This window comes from Schistocerca americana, chromosome 1 (assembly GCF_021461395.2).
Source record: "Schistocerca americana isolate TAMUIC-IGC-003095 chromosome 1, iqSchAmer2.1, whole genome shotgun sequence".
NCBI classification, from domain to species: domain Eukaryota; kingdom Metazoa; phylum Arthropoda; class Insecta; order Orthoptera; family Acrididae; genus Schistocerca; species Schistocerca americana.
This window is the reverse complement of record NC_060119.1, coordinates 1247824385-1247841424: the sequence shown is the minus strand read 5'-3', so window position 1 is coordinate 1247841424 and position 17040 is coordinate 1247824385. Positions and strand designations below refer to the sequence as shown.

General features: G+C 40.8%; 1 protein-coding gene and 1 non-coding gene across 2 annotated transcripts in view; one reads left to right on the top strand and one right to left on the bottom strand.

The window, feature by feature from the left end:
• The window catches only part of LOC124598566 (Down syndrome cell adhesion molecule-like protein Dscam2), a 366134-nt gene extending 356933 nt beyond the window's left edge, over window positions 1–9201 (bottom strand). The window contains exon 1 of the mRNA XM_047136009.1: window positions 9183–9201. Within this exon, the coding sequence (XP_046991965.1) occupies window positions 9183–9201 (19 nt within the window). The remainder of the gene's footprint in view (window positions 1–9182) is intronic.
• A 3233-nt stretch (window positions 9202–12434) lies between these two features.
• Trnas-cga lies at window positions 12435–12509 on the top strand. Its single transcript has one exon. It is a non-coding gene; the product is annotated as a tRNA-Ser (tRNA).
• The last annotated feature ends 4531 nt before the right edge of the window (window positions 12510–17040 follow it).

Below are 17040 nucleotides of genomic sequence, written 5' to 3'. Positions count from 1 at the left end.
CCCATTTCTTAACTTAGAATAAGAGTGGTGTATTTTATTTTAATTTAAAATAAAGGAATATTCTTTAAAGTTTTATTTTAAGCCTTAGACGATTCAAGCTATGCAAATTAAATTTGTCTGTTAACTTTGCAAAATCTTTTAAAAGATATAGACAAGTACAAAAATGTGCGGATCCACAATGTTCTATGAGGCTTTTTATTACCCTTTTCTTATGTATTAATGTACTGTGTAACGAATCATAAATGCCGGAATGTATTACGTTGATGTGTCTTCTATTTCTTAATTTTGTGTCTTGCAATCATTAATTATTTTAATATCTGATTTTTCTTTTTGATGGAGGAATCTTTTCTATACGGCTTTAATATACTACTTTATATCTTACGCACATGTCATACGAATATAAAAATATTTTTCCTCGCCACATCCTTATATTTTACGTTAGTTTTACATCACTTTTGACAAACTGTACTCTGCAGTGTCTGGTATATGTGGATTCATAATATTTTGTTGTCATTTCTACAACCGTTGGTCATAGTGTTAGTAATATTTTTTAAAATTTTATTGCATATTTTCATGTTCCAGCTTAGATTTAAAGATGATCTGCAGCGCAGACTGAAACCTGTAGTCGGTAACAAGAAGTTTATAAATTGTAACAAAAAAAAGACCATGGTTTTTAGCCATGGTATCAGTCATGAAATTTTTGAGTCTGACTTAACGCTAGCCTTCATCACTCGATGATGTGAAGGTATGAACAGGAAAGACGCGTTCTTCGGATTCCACATTAAACTGCAGGTCCATTTTCCCCGGTATGATTTCTGGTGTAGGCCGACATGTTGTCCAATTGAAAGAACTTGCAAACAGGCGGCTTAACATCCCTCTTTTATATTTTTTCAGTGTAGAAAAAAGTCATCCCTACATATGAAGAATGATATGAGTTTATAATTATTGTGCTGCACATCTATTCCGCATAGCGAAGAAGACGACTTCTGTAATTGTCTCAGCAAAAGGATGGCATAAGAAGGTGTCTCAAGTCACCTCAGTAGTTGGGTGTGCTGGCGCAAGAAAATGGTAAGCGTTCATGCTTTCGGGCCTGTTGTCATTGAATGTTAAATCTTGTGGGTAGTTAAATTGCATCTTATTTCTTCTACACGATCGAAGTTTCGACCCTTCTGATGGGATGTTCTTCGGGATCTCGTGGTGCCAAAGTTTGACACTGTTCGATGTCCACCACAAGATCCTGAACAATACTCCAGCAAAGCTGTCGGAACTTCGATCGCATAGAAGAAATATGACGGGGCCTAACAACCCAAAATGTTTTACTTTCATGTATTCAGTACTCCTCACCGGCTGGAGTGGCCGAGCTGTTCTAGGCGCTACAGTCTGGAATCACGCTGCTTCTACGGTCGCAGGTTCGAATCCTGCCTCGGGCATAGATGTGTGTGATGTCCTTAGGTTAGTTAGGTTTAAGTACTTCTAAGTTCTAGGGGACTGATGACCTCAGAAGTTAAGTCCCATAGTGCTGAGAGATTTTTTTCAGTACTCCTCAGTACGCACAGCCTGACATTATAAAAAGAATAACAAGAAGATGGTTGACCTGGTTGGACATGTAGCAAGGACGAGTGAAGGGAGGATGCCCCATGATGTGTTTCTGGGAGCTGTAGTTGGAAGGATGTACCGAGGACGACCGCGGACAAGATGGAAGGACAATATTGATAAGGACACCGAGGACATGGGACTAGGAGCGGGCGAGTGGTGGCGGGAGGCTCGCAACCGAGAACGATGGAGTCTGGAGCAGGCGTGTGCTCACTAAGGCCCAAGCCACGCACATGTAAGTATGTAAAGTAAGTATTCAGTACTCAGAGATTGCAGGAGACACTGCTCGGTGATCTGAAAATAGGAATTGCTACATTGTTGCAGCACCACCGTAGATGTGAAATCGCTGACGCTACAGAAGAGCGGGGGAAATTATCTTGCGGCAGCCCGACAATGACAGCGCCTTAAAGAGAGCAGAAACACTGCAGTTCCGAAAACATTATGCGGATCAGGTTTGCAATTAGACCGCCATATTCAGACAGGTACTCTCAGTCTTCACCTGCCGTTATCCAATAGGGGAAGTACGTTAGTCAATGAACTGATATGAGTCAGCACGCTGCCACCGCCGCAGCATTAGGTGCCGGAAAAATGCCTTCCCATCGGCCGCCTACCCGCTATGTGACTGCTAGGTCGTCTGCTGTTGGCGGCTATCGTGGTGGACCAGGGTTCGATCCGGGCTAGTCGGCTGCCCAGCCGTCACTGCCCGAGCCGGCAAACACTCTCGTTGTTAATTCCCCCGTGTGAGCACGTGCTGTCCCTATTCGCCATCGCTTGTGTGGGCTCACGCCACTGCTGTGAGCTGTCATCATCCACGTGCAACACTGCGCTTCGGGGCACACGATACTCATTAAAGCCTGTACTGTGGTAAGTTGACGGGCTTCACCTTATGAGAAAGGCTTTTTTGTATAGAAATTGACCGCGTGTACCTGAATGGAGGCAAATCAGACTTACACCCACTCTGTAATAACAATGATACGTCAAGCAAGTCCGAAATGCAACTACTCGTCAGGACGGACAAGAAACAACACAGAAGATGCTACCAATTTGTTAATAATACGGTCGCCAGCCTAATTAGGCATTAACTGAGTTTCTTCCCTGTACAAGTTGATGTACGTTCAAGCAAAACAACACGTAGTAACACAGCATAATATGGTAAATTTTAGAACCAGAAAATCTATTGAACTGATAATTTCACTTTTTGTACTGATAGGGATAAACCATTAATACATAACACTACACTATAATGTTTACTACAAAACTTCGTACTGTCTATTGATCTGATTAAAATCGGGCATAGGTTACCCTAGAAATAGCACTTTCGAATCACACACACAATGTCAATTTTTATAAAGGTAAAACACTGATAAATTTTGGTTTTTTATATTAACTTTAACTTTGCTGATCAAATCAGTCTAGAACACTTCAGAATTCAAATGAATAAAAAAGAGGGGGGGGGGACCCTGAAACTGTTAAGATCACTGTATAAAAAAATTCGATTACTGAAATCATTATGTGCTCAAGAGTTCCAATATATTAGTTACTACTCTTTTCATTTTATTTCCTGCTCATTTAAATACCATTATGTCTATCTCGAAATGATTAAACTTCACTACTAAATCAATATCAAAATTATCTTCCAACTTTGTCAGACCTTTGTTATTCGTCTATTAGTTCATTAACAAAAAAGTTCTTTAAACATCATTCTAACATAGCTGGGTCTGCAGGTAATTATTATTAACATGAACTTTAATTCTTCATTTCGGGACAGTCGGATTGCATAACATTTGGAAAGGACCCTGGCTAGGTTAGTTGTGAGGATAATTAAATGATAGGACAGTTCTGGTAAAATTTAAGTTGTTATTGAACAGTATGGAACAAATGTAACACTGGTCCATACGAATACAGTACTAAAAGTTTCAACCTGTTCGTATCGATGCGGCGGTCGGCAGGCGGCGAGATGGCGAGGCACAGAGCACACATACAATCACAGCTATGGCTCTTGATGTATCGGCACTTTACTTCTTCATAGCGTCGCAATACTTTTCCATTTAGTGCCTATGAAATTTTGCCATGCTGTATAGGCGTCGGAACGGCATATCCGAGGCTCAATGAAACTACGTCTTGCAGGAGAGCCTCCTCGATCCAGAACGTGTTGCTCGGACCAATGCCCAACTCCGACTACTACTGCTGAGCCCGTTATGCCGTGCAGCGCCCGTGTGCATTTTCCCACGCTCACCTGCCATCCACCTTTTACCGCTCCCCTACAGACAGGGTATTCACCAGAGGTTTTGCATTCTACATATCCTAATACATTGCCTACGTATGGACCAGACGCACAATTACAATTTTAAACATGTTACAATAGATTCAACGTTTGTTACACTTCAATTCTATTACAATATTGCTTGAAATTTGACATAAACATTAATATTCACATTGAAAATTGTTTACAGTTCCTTTAACATAATGGCATGAAACAAGAAAAAAAAAGAAATGAAATCGGAACATCGATTACACTAATTTATCGAAAAATCAGAAAAAATTATTATATGTACAATAGTACAGTGTTGTTGTTGTTACAGACGCTCCGCACTGCAGTAGCGGCCGCTACAGTCGTCTGTCTCTAATGTTATTGGATATCGGCACCCGTGCTCTAGCGGTCATATCTGAACCGCCTGCACCTGCCACGGTATCATGACTTATCCGCCAGTATTGCGAACCTTTTACTCGTATTTTGTCGTCAACGTACCGTTTCAGTTATCCGGTCCTTGTATTATTCTCGTCATCGTCCCTTTGCAGAAGTATTGTTAAGGAGTTTATTTAATTTTGTGGTCCCATTTGCCACCTTCTCCTTTCTTAGTTAATAAACAAAATAAACAAAAAATCGCAGCACCCAACGACTGGAAGTGACTTTTTTCTTTTGTTAAGTGGCAGAAGCCATGTAGAATTAACTGCGATTCTGTTTCATTTTCTTATACCAAGATCAAAGGATAAAAAAATGAAATAAAAAGAATAATTAAAAGCAAAAGAAAAAGTCCATTGCTATCGAGGGAACAGCACAGTGGCAGGGCAGCCAGACCTTGTGATTGGACCCAGGCCTACCTTTTTCCACCCAGCCTGAAGCCGACTGCGTCCGTTATTTTCTGCCAGTACAGGCATTTCCTGTATCATAAAAATATAAGAATGGAAGCGGTAGCATCTTTGCCTAGTAACTACAACGGTCTCTGTCCCGGATTCGAACCTCACAGCTGCTTACATTTAGAGTAAAAATCATCACCAATGGTCGCCGAAGACTTCCTGCATATGAAGGAAAGAGCGGAAAAATCACCGATGATCAATGGCACGAGCAAGCACAAAACAACTGAAACCACTACGATTGTTGTTGTTGCTGTGGTCTTCAGTCCTGAGACTGGTTTGATGCAGCTCTCCATGCTACTCTATCCTGTGCAAGCTTCTTCATCTCCCAGTACCTACTGCAAACTACATCCTTCTGAATCTGTTTAGTGTATTCATCTCTTGGTCTCCCTCTACGATTTTTACCCTCCACGTTGCCCTCCAATGCTAAATTTGTGATCCCTTGATGCCTCAAAACATGTCCTACCAACCGATCCCTTCTTCTAGTCAAGTTGTGCCACAAACTTCTCTACTCCCCAATCCTATTCAATACCTCCTCATTAGTTCCGTGATCTACCCACCTTATCTTCAGCATTCTTCTGTAGCACCACATTTCGAAAGCTTCTATTCTCTTCTTGTCCAAACGAGTTATCGTCCATGTTTCACTTCCATACATGGCTACACTCCATACAAATACTTTCAGAAACGACTTCCTGACACTTAAATCTATACTCGATGTTAACAACTTCCTCTTCTTCAGAAACGATTTCCTTGCCATTGCCAGTCTACATTTTATATCCTCTCTACTTCGACCATCATCTGTTATTTTACTCCCTAAATAGCAAAACTCCTTTACTACTTTAAGTGTCTCATTTCCTAATCTAATTCCCTCAGCATCACCAGACTTAATTTGGCTACATTCCATTATCCTCGTTTTGCTTTTGTTGATGTTCATCTTATATCCTCCTTTCAAGGCACTGTCCATTCCGTTCAACGGAATGGACAGTGTCTTGAAAGGAGGATACCACTACGGTAAAGACACATAATGTGTATACATGGGACACGTGCTCTGTCACTGAGAAAGTCTCATGATGATACCTCCATTAGCAAATGTGCCACATTCTGATTTTCATGAGGGGACTGCCTAGGAGGAGCAGACCATGAGGGAAAGACTGAATATCAATGAAAGGGTAACATTTTACGAGTCGGAACTTGGAATGTCAGAAGTTTGAACGTGGTAGGGAAGCTAGAAAATCTGAAAAGCGAAATGCTAAAGCTCAATGTAGATAGAATGGTGATCAGTGAAGTGAAACGGAAAGGAGACAAAGATTTCTGGTCAGAAGAGTATAGGATAACATGAACAGCAGCAAAAAATAGTATAACAGGAGTAGGATTCGTTATGAACAGGAAGGTAGGGCAGAAAATGTGTTACTGTGGACAGTTCAGTGATAGGGTTGTTCTTACTTGAATCGACAGCGAACCAACACCAACAACAATAGTTCAGGTATACATGACGAGGTTGCAAGAATAAGGTGGGGATAAAGTACATGAGGGTGTTGAAGGATAATTCGGTACATAAGGGAGATAAGGAGATGTAAACCTAATAATCGTGGTAGATTAGAACGCGGTGTAGGGGAGAGAGTAGAAGAAACGGTTATGGGAGAATTTGAGCTTGGCAGCATGAATGAGAGAGCAAAGGCTAATTGAGTTCTTTAATAAATTTCAGGTAGTAATAGCACAAAAAGTGGAGATATAAATGGAAAATGCTGGGAGTTATGAAGATTCCAGTTAGATTACTTCATGGACAGATAGAGCGAAATCAGATATTGGACCATAGACATACGAAGGAGCAGATATAGATCACAATTTAGTAATGCTGTAGAGTAGGGGGAAGTTTAAGAGAACAGTCAGGAAGAATCAATGGGCAGAGAAGTGGGAGACGGAACCACTAGGGATGACGAGATACACTTTTAGTTCTATGACGCTTTAGACACAGCAATAAGGAATAGCTCAGTAGGCAGTACAGTTGAAGGAATGGACAAATCTAAAAAGGACAGTCATAGAAGTTGGAAAGAAAAACACAAAAACAAGGAAGCTTACTCCAAAGAAACCAAGGGTAATGGAAGAAATACTTTAGTTGATCGACGAAAGGAGAACGTTCAAAACTGTTCAGGGAAATTCAGGATTACAGAAATACAAGTAACTTAAGAATGAAATACACAGGATGTGCGGGGAATCTAAAGCAAAAAGACTACATTAAAAATGCAACCTGAACTTAGGATAAAATTGTGATGAGAAGAGCGAAGAAGTTTCTTTCCAGAAGGGCTACACCACAAAAAGACGATGAGGGTGTTCGAGTGGTTCTGACGAACAGATGGCTGACTGTTGTGTACATAGTTCCACGTAGTCAGCGCGTACACAACTTTCCCAATAGAGCGCGCCCCGCTAAGAACAACAGCGCAGGCGCAGCGCTCGTCTGTCTCCGCACTACGAGATGGCGCTGTCTTAGAGACAGACCAAATTCTGCTTCCGCCGATCCGCGTATTAATATGTAACGCAGCCAATGAGATTGCTGCTAACGTAGAACCTTTTCTCCTCATGGATCACACTCGCACAGTGATACCTGTAACTATTCTCCTTTGGTGTATCGGATGCTTTCCACATCCTCTGTCCGGTGCATCCTCGTTAAACGGCTGGTAAGTATTCTTCTTTGGTGTATCGCTCTTCCAAAAGTGTTGACTTGATGCTTTCCACATGCTCTGACCAGCGCATCCTTGTTAAACTGCTGGAACTTTGTCCACATTTAATCTCAACCAGCATTCCTCGTCTTCTTCTTCCTTTCCTCTTCCCTAGAATCGCCAGTGATTCATTGTTGTAGGTCCTTTCTTTGCAAAATCTCAGCAAAGATATTTTCTTCATTCCCATTATTTCGACTTCTTTTCCTTCATCTCCTATTATCAGTTTTATGTCTTCATTTATCATTCTGTGAGCTTGTTTTACTTTCAGAATGTCTCTCCCAACCACGTATTATTCAGATATTTTCCCTCTTTCTTTTGTAATTGTCTATGATTGCTTGCCATATAACGTACTACATTTGGCGAATCTCTTCCTGTTTTTATCAGAGTTCACTTCGTTGTTACTTTTTTCTTTCACGTCTGTTACTGGCCTGTATGTGTGTAAAATTGTCAGTTGTACTATGATTAGGGATCCACATCAAACTACAGGGTGATCAAAAAGTCAGTATAAATTTGAAAACCACGGAGTAATGTAGATATAGAGGTAAAAATTGACACACATGCTTGGCATGACATTGGGTTTTATTAGAACAAAAAAAAAAAAAAAAAAAAAATTGCTAGACGCGTGTAACATCTCAAGCGCGCGTCGTTTGGTGATTATCGTGTGCTGGGCCGCCACTTTCGTCATGCTTGGCCTCCCAAGTCCCCAGACCTCAGTCCGTGCGATTGTTGTCTTTGGGGTTACCTGAAGTCGCAAGTGTATCGTGATCGACCGACATCTCTAGGGATGCTGAAAGACAACATTCAACGCCAATGCCTCACCATAACTCTGGAGATGCTTTAGAGTGCTGTTCACAACATTATTCCTCGACTCCAAGTATTGTTGAGGAATGATGGTGGACATATTGAGCATTTCCTGTAAAGAGCATCATCTTCGCTTTGTCTAACTTTGTTATGCTAATTATTGCTATTCTGATCAGATGAAGCGCCATCTGTCGGACATTTTGTGAACTTTTGTATTTGTTTTCGGTTCTAATAAAACCCCATGTCATTCCAAGCATGTATGTCAATTTGTACCTCTCTATCTGCATTATTCCGTGATTTATTCAGTTTTCGAATTTATACTGACTTTTTGATCACCCGGTATATGCGTCCGTATAACTGTCTGGTTAAGAGATTTGTAAGGTCAGAAAAGTAAGGAGATACCACGTCCTATAGGATGACACGCAGTAAAGGAGTCCAGTGTATTCAACAATCCTTCGGATGCAGCACGGCTTTACATTTTTATGTGTGATCGGAATCCAGAATCTCAGGATGAAAATTTGCGAGTGTAAACCGTCGAACCGCTGGGCAGTGGCCGGTGTGTACTCAGAAGAGGAGAAGTGTTGTGACGAATGGCGAGCAGAGCTTAACTGGAGTGCTTCCCGCGGCAGGTAAACATCGGGTGGCCCCTACAGCAGCGGAACACTCAGATGGAGGGCAGATCTCCGCTCGGAACGGTCCCAGTGCGGAGGATGGCTCTAAAAGCTTCTGCTGCCTGGCGAAACCCGATAAAACCTGGCCGTGGCTCCCACCTGTGCGGACCGCGTACAGCAGGAGGAAGGATTTCTTGGAACTGCGGTGGGATTGAGAGCGTAAAAATGTCTCGAGCCGAAGTTACTTATTTTATTAGGACCTTCAGGTGCAGTTACATCGAATCAGGATCTACAGACTATAGAATTATTACTGTACGTTATTTACCAAGCTTGTCAATTTCCATGCGTACTTATGGCTCAGTCATGGATACAACTGAAATACAGTTGTGATAATTTCTGTGGGTCAGGTATAGCTTATGCTTCTTCAGTTTCATTCCTTTTCCAGTATCTCTTCGTACTATGAGTTGTAGCCGGCCTCAATCGGTCAGTTAGGGTCTTCTGCTATTTCTCACGTTTCCTGAACTTTTCGGATGTGTCTTATTACTCTTCTGTACGTGCCCTTATTAATCATGTCTTCTCTGATTTGCCTAGTTCATACAGGTAACTTCAGTCATCTATGCCGTGGTAGTTTAGCAGTTCTTATTGTACTCCTGGCCAAACCACTGTCGATCAGCTGTGCTCGGAAAAGTCTCCCTTCTTTTTCTGATTTAGTCTCCCCAATGTCTTACACAACATTTTCTCCCTATTGTTCTCATTTACTCGGTTTCTGTTTTCCTGTTGCGCGTTAAACATTTGGATGCCTTATCTGCCCCTATCACTGTGTGGACTGATACTGGTATCTTTTTGTAAAGCTGTTGCAAGAGCTACTATGTAAAAAAATGGTATCGGTGTTTAGGGCCGAGTTTTTTTTAGAGGGAATGTTAAGGAGATGGGTGCTGAGGTGTTATAGCGCAGTGATCTCTGTAGAAGAGACAGCTATTCAGATAGAAGTTGCTCCTTTAACTGTTTTGAAGCTGGAAAAGTGTGCAATTTTTCTGAGATTTTTTGGAATATCGTTCCTAAGTCGGGTTCCTGACCTAAAAACATATTTTGAGTAAATAGCCCCGTTATGTAGTGGTATAGAGAGGATTATACCTTGTTGTGAGGGAGTTCAGTTACTGAGTAGACGGTAAAGCTAACAAATTAAACAGTCTCTACGCTTATCTCCACGCAATCATTACAATCGGTCGAAGGGAGAAAACACATATACGGAAAAAAAATGTCACAAATGTACCAGTATCGCCATAATGAAGAATTTGGAGTACTAGTTATTCTACTATATTACTTTAAAAAAAGAGGAATTACTTGTGTTATACTATTTCTGAAGTGCACGGAGAGTCACTGGAAGCAACGGCAGTTGTAACGGCCCAGTAACAGGAAGAAAAAGCTGTTTCTGTACCATTCTGCATGAGGGATAGAAGTCATTCTATGAACAGAGCGGTCATGAGCTCATTATTTGTGTAGCCGTGGCATCCGCAGTTGCTATTCAATTACTAAACGTATTTCAAATCCGTCTTAGCATCTTCTAAAAATTGCATGTTTATTTTAGTAATCGGGTTTTGTTCTATTCTTTCAAAACGACGTCCGAGTCAGCATTTTTTTTTTTTTTTTTTTTTTTTTTTTGGCGTACATTTACAAGCATCGTCTACGTATTCATTTTCCAGATTTTTTTACGTTTCTCACTATAGTTTTTGGATTAATTTCACTTTGACCTGGAGCACAGCTGCGAGACAGAAGTAAAATTAAGCCAAACGCAGGAATACATGGACAATGTGCAAGCTGAATATATTTCGAGATGTAAGAGGAAATGAAGCCACAAAAGCTTCCACTGATGACGTTTCTCATGAATAAAACGGAACACACTTGGTAAAATAAATAGGCAGTTCTTAGTACACTCCCTGACAAAGAAAGTGAAACACCCAAAAGGGTAGGAGCAAAAGAAATGAATCTTGACGGGCTGAGAAGGTAGCAGTGTTATTTCAATGATTACAAATTGTGTGAAATTGACAAAGAACTTGGCATTCTGAGCCAATCTGTATATACGAAAAGGCAATATCCTGACTGACTGACTGACATCATAGCCCAGCACAAGTCGCTAACGATGGAAACTTGAAATCTGAAGAAGGTATTGATCTTATACTGCAGGTGTCGTTTTGGGAGGGATTTTTCGAAATTCTAACCCTAAGGGTGTGAAATAGCAGATGAGATGTTTTATGACAATATTATTTTATGAAAGCATTTTTAAAGCTAAATCTATGAAAAATAAAATTTGGCTTCTCTGTTATAATTAAAAAAAATACTTTTTCACTGTTCGTGCAAATTCAACGCCTAAGGGGATGAACTGGGGTCAGGCTGATTCACTGATTCATAATCTGCTAAGGACAGAAACTTGACGCTGGAAGAGGACGTGGATCTTATACTGTAGACATCGTATAAGAAGGGATTGGCCAGAATTCCACTCCTAAGGGGGTGAAATAAGGGCTGAAAGACTTTTTGAAAGTAATTCGCTATTAAGGGAATTTTGAAGCTAGAACTACAACAACTGGTATTTGGTTACTCTGTCAGAAAATTAAAAAAAAAATACGTGTTTCAGCATATGTGGGAATTCAAGCACTAAGGGGGCAAAACGGTGGGTGAAACTTTTTTGAAAGTAAATAATTACTAAGAAACTACTAAAATGATATTAAGGCTACATCTGTGACAGTTGGTGTTTGACTTCTCTATTAGAAATAAACAACATACGTGTTTCAGTATCTCTGGAAATGCAACCCCAGAGGGAAAGCAGTAGGGGTCGAATATTTTCAAGAAAATATTTAGTTACATTAAAAAAATTTATAGCTAAATTTAAGAAAACTGGTATATCACTTCTCGGGTAGATATAAAGAAATATTTGTTAGGGGAGGAAAGTTGCTACGAGAATATCTCCACAAGATCGCAAAAGGCATGATTAACAAAAACGTTGGACTCCAGCTAGCAGAATCGCTTTTTGGTTAGAAGTACGTTCTGAAAAGACCCCAGCGGGTGGTCTAGCAGCTAGCGTTGCTGCCTCTGTATCATAGGGTCCCGGGTTCGATTCCCGGCCGAAATGGGGGTTTTCTTCCCCCGGGGACTGGATGTTTGTGTTGTCCTCATCATTTTCATCAGCATTCATGGAAGTGGCGAGATTGGACTGTGTGAAGATTGGGACATCATAGGGGCGCTGACAACGGTGCAGTTGAGCGCGCCAGAAAGCCAGAAACTAAACATCATCATCATCACCAGGAAAAGACCATGGTTATATGGTCTCAATTAGCGTGGAACGCTTAGAAGGTATTGCAGTTCGCGAACAAATAGAAATTAAAGCTTCCTGACAGATTAAAACTGTGTGCCCGACCGAGACTCGAACTCGGGACCTTTGCCTTTCGCGGGCAAGTGCTCTACCAACTGAGCTACCGAAGCACGACCTTCTTACAGGTTCGCAGGAGAGCTTCTGTAAAGTTTGGAAGGTAGGAGACGAGGTACTGGCAGAAGTAAAGCTGTGAGTACCGGTCGTGAGTCGTGCTTCGGTAGCTCAGTTGGTAGAGCGCTTGCCCGCGAAAGGCAAAGGTCCCGAGTTCGAGCCTCGGTCGGGCACACAGTTTTAATCTGCCAGGAAGTTTCATATCAGCCCACACTCCGCTGCAGAGTGAAAATCTCATTCTGGAAATAGAAATTAGATTGAAAAAAAAAAAAATCTCTGCGGGCGATACTGTCTAGCGAGTGAAGCAGCAGGCGGTAACCTGGTCATGATTATGGCGTTGCACCTCCTTTGGCCTGGACCAACACCGACTCAAAGGGAGGCCTCGGCGCTTGTTCGTGACGTCACGTCAGCTAGGCACGGCGGACGCCAGGTCTGTTGCAGGCATACTCATAATAGTGGTGTCTCCCTCCCTGACACAGGAAAATGTGAAACTATTGGCAGTAGTTGATCAACACACATCGTTCTGAGAGATTTCTGGAATCAATTAATTGTGCAATTCATTACACTGCTTAAGAAACAGTGTACTTCTGAACTTAAATGTCCACCTGTTTTAAGGATTGACATACAAAAACAACTTCATGGTCCAGCAGCAAGAGAATTCGTGCTTCTTTACCTTATTTGTAAATCTGAGGAAGTTACGTTTGTACTGGGTCGCTTTTACAAGAAACTGTGAACATATTGGTGCTCTTTTTAGGTATCTTGGTTGACTATGGGGTGAGGAGTACTGAATGTTAATGAAATATCTTGCGATTGTACACGCTGGGGGAGGGGGTGGGGGACTGAAGAAGAGGCAAAAGAGAGTTACTTGTTTTATCAAATAAAATTTTTTTATCTTATAAAGTTTCCCCTTTCAGTTGCAAGACGGGAATATTTATCTTTTCTAATGCGCATTTTTAAAAAAAGTTTAAGCTCAGCAGTATTTTCGATGTATGAAGCTATTTTGTTTCCTGTTTAGAATTCCTTTCGTTGAAAACGACTGTAATCTAATGACTGGCGACAGTTGGACATTTACACATGTAAATTAGTTCACATTTCCAGTGACGATGTCAAACGAAAATAAATAAATAAATAAATAAAAGAAAGGAGTTCATTGTAAGGGGGTTGGGGTAAGTTTCGATAGCAAAATGGATCAAGTAAATATAGTTATTTGAATGCAAAATTTCCGAAGCTTGCAATGGAGCAAAGCGTCTTCTTATATTGATCTACGTTTCTTTCGACAGGATTCAGTAATACAGAACTATGATCTTCATTTGTAGCTTTACGATAGTAAGAAAATCTTTCATCTAAATAAAACTGCAGAATCCAAAACAATACCAAACATTTTGTCCAAAAGTAAGAGGTTTATAGTGATAAGCACGCCCAGGCGTTTCTGCCTGCAACATACCTGGCGTTCGCCGTGCCTAGCTGACGTGACGTCACCATCAAGTGCCGAGGCCTTCCTTTGAGTCGGTGTTGCCTGGACCCACGCACTGATTCCGTTTCGAAGGCTGTCACAAAGCCGTTACATAGTCTTCTGACTGGTCCTACATGTCCTGAATACTGGTACGGGGGTCCCACATATGTTCTATCGGGGACACATCTGGGGGAGGGGGGGGGGGCTTGCTGGCTATGGGAGTACCTCAACATTATGCAGGCACTATATTGAGACGTGTATGGACGAGCAAAACCCTACTGAAAACTGCCACCACCACACTGTCACATGGGAACTAACACATGAGCACGCACGATGTCCTCTATCTGCCGTTGTGCCGTAAATGTGTTCCCTCAGTCGCTACCAGGCGTGAATTGAAATCGTACTAGATTGGTCCTCACACCTCGACGCCAGGAGTAACACTTCTGCGCCTCTCTGGAACACTGGGGCCTCTCACCAGGTCGTCGCCATGCTCGCCGACGATGCTTCTCATGGTAGTGCAGAGCGGCAGCCCATCGCTGAATACAGTGCGGCGGCATTCATCACCAGTCCATGCTTCCCGGCTCCGACACCACTCCAAATGGTGCCCTTTTTAGTGTGTGAATGGCAGCTACGCATAAGAAGCTGATTTCATGGGCTGGTTGCTGCTAGTCTATGACCAATGGTGCAGGATGGCACAGAACTTTGCAGGGAGTCCATTATGATTTTGTTGCCAGGCACAGATATGAAGTATTGACGGTGTGCTTGGTCCACGATTCGGCGATCCTCCCTTGTCGTCACCAGGTGTGGTCTTCTGGTAATTTCATGGAGAGTATGTCTGCATTCACATTCCCATGCAGTCCAACATCGGGCAACTGTGACATCCGAACGCCCCACAAATCAGGATGTTGCACAATTCGACTCAGTCTGTGTCGGGTACTAAAAACGCTGTCTCACAGTTCTCACTCAACGTCTGATGCCGTTCATGCTCCTTACATACCCTACCAGGTCTGGTAACGACTCCACGAACAACACTAGTACACTCTGAGTATCGTTCTGCCCATCACCGAGAATTAAACCTCTAATCATTTACAGTTTTGGAGATGGCTGTCTTTAAACAACCTGAAATAAGTTTAAGCGAAGAAATAACACAACCAACAGCTTGCAATGTTATTCACCTAGGTTTTGACACCTCTAAGAATGTCTTCATCAAAATGAAATCCTTAACAACCCTATCCGTGCAACTGGATTCGTGATTTCCTGTCAGAAAGGTCACAGTTCGTAGCTATAGACATTAAATTCACAGTTAAATACGAAACTAATAAAAGCATTATCTATCTTGACCTGGAAATTTGCAATAAACATCAATTTAGTATTTACAGAAAACCTAGCACCACAGATGTCAGTACTGACAACTCATCTTGCCACCCCCGCCAACAAAAAACGGCATATTTCAGAATGATTCTACACCGAATTAAAAAAGTACCAATGAGTGACACAGACCAACAAAATGAAATCAATATAATTAAAACAGTTGCTCATAATAATGGATATAAACCCACAATAATAGAAAAACTCCACAACAAAATGCAGACAGAAACCACAGATCCGCTTCACAGCAGTTACTTCAAGCCAAATCAGTGTGCCACAGAAGCCAAACCTAAATATGCTACTCTCCCATACATAGGCCCACTTTCATACCAAACAGCAAACTTATTTAAAGAGAAAAATATCACAATCAGCTTTTCCACAAATAATAAATTACAACAAAAAGTAATCCATGACTAAATACCTCCAAGAGTCCATTCTACAAATCAGGAATATAGAAACACAAATGCGATACATGCCCAAAATTCTACATTGGACAGACAGGCAGAACTTTTGAAATTAGATATAAAGAACACATTGATGCTTTAAGACTTGGTAACTTGAACAAATCCGCATTTGCAGCCCATATTGCTGAAGAAAACCATTCAGTGGGAAACATTGAGGACAACTTAAAAATTTTATATCTAGCAGAAAAAGCAGCCACTATGAATACATTAGAAGAAATAGAAATACACACACACAAAAACAGCACCCCAGACTATATCCTTAATGAACAAACGGAGTTAGCTAACATCCCTTTCCTGAAAAATTTCCAAAAATTATTTTCCAACCTCCAAAGCAAATAATATTAGTACACCTATCTGCAGATCAAGTAACAAATTTATATGTTACTATAATTGTCATGATGCTAAATGTAATTAAATAATGTACTATTTTACCTATACAGTACTATATATATATATTAAAAAACTTTATAATTAATGTAACAATATCAACTCAAAAAACCATGTCTCTGTAGTAGTGTAAAAGGCATTACAGTTGCCTAAATGAATATATGATCCTTTCCAAACATAGGACATCGTCAAATGTTACGATATATCATAGCATCTATGATACTCATATGTTTGTAAGCTCTTTGTATGTATCAAAACATGTGGTGCGTACTAGAAATCTTCTCAGTGACAAGTGTTCAGTGAGGAAAAATTTACGTATGCAACTATAAGAATGCAGTGAGAATGTATTCACATCTGTTGGACGAATGTTATGAAAACAAACAATCCAAACCGACATTTCATGTAAGTCACATGCAATGAAAATCTGTAACGCAACCATCTGTGTTTGGCATGTTTATAATTATGTATTATGCTATTTTGTCGAAAGTCGACATGTTGAGAAACGTGGCTGTTGTACTTAAGGTTTATAATTTATATAAAAAAAACAGCTACCAGCCACATGTAAATGTGGCTGGTAGCTGTTTTTTTATTTAATTTATAAACATTATGTATTATGTATATTTTACGACAATTAATCTGTAAAAAGCACACCACATGTCATAAAGAAAGCGTGTAAACCGTCTGAGGATGAATCACAACGATTCGAAACCGGTAACGGTAACCTTTGAATAAAGGAACTGAAAGTAAATTTGTGGCTGGTTGCTGTCCCAACTCCATCAACATTTGTCTTACCTTTCTTTTCCCTAAGTAAAATTGACATTTCTTCAACACTTTTCGGTCTGTGACAGGAAATTAATAGATGATCAGCAAAACTGGAATCATATACATTAGTGCCTCTTTTTCCCAATAAATGTTCTTTATACCTGACACTGGAAGATCTTTCAGTTTGTCCTGTATAATAAACATACGTGGCCTGTATAATAAATATGACACGTATTCATAAGTGATTTTATAAACCGCTGAACTTTGTATA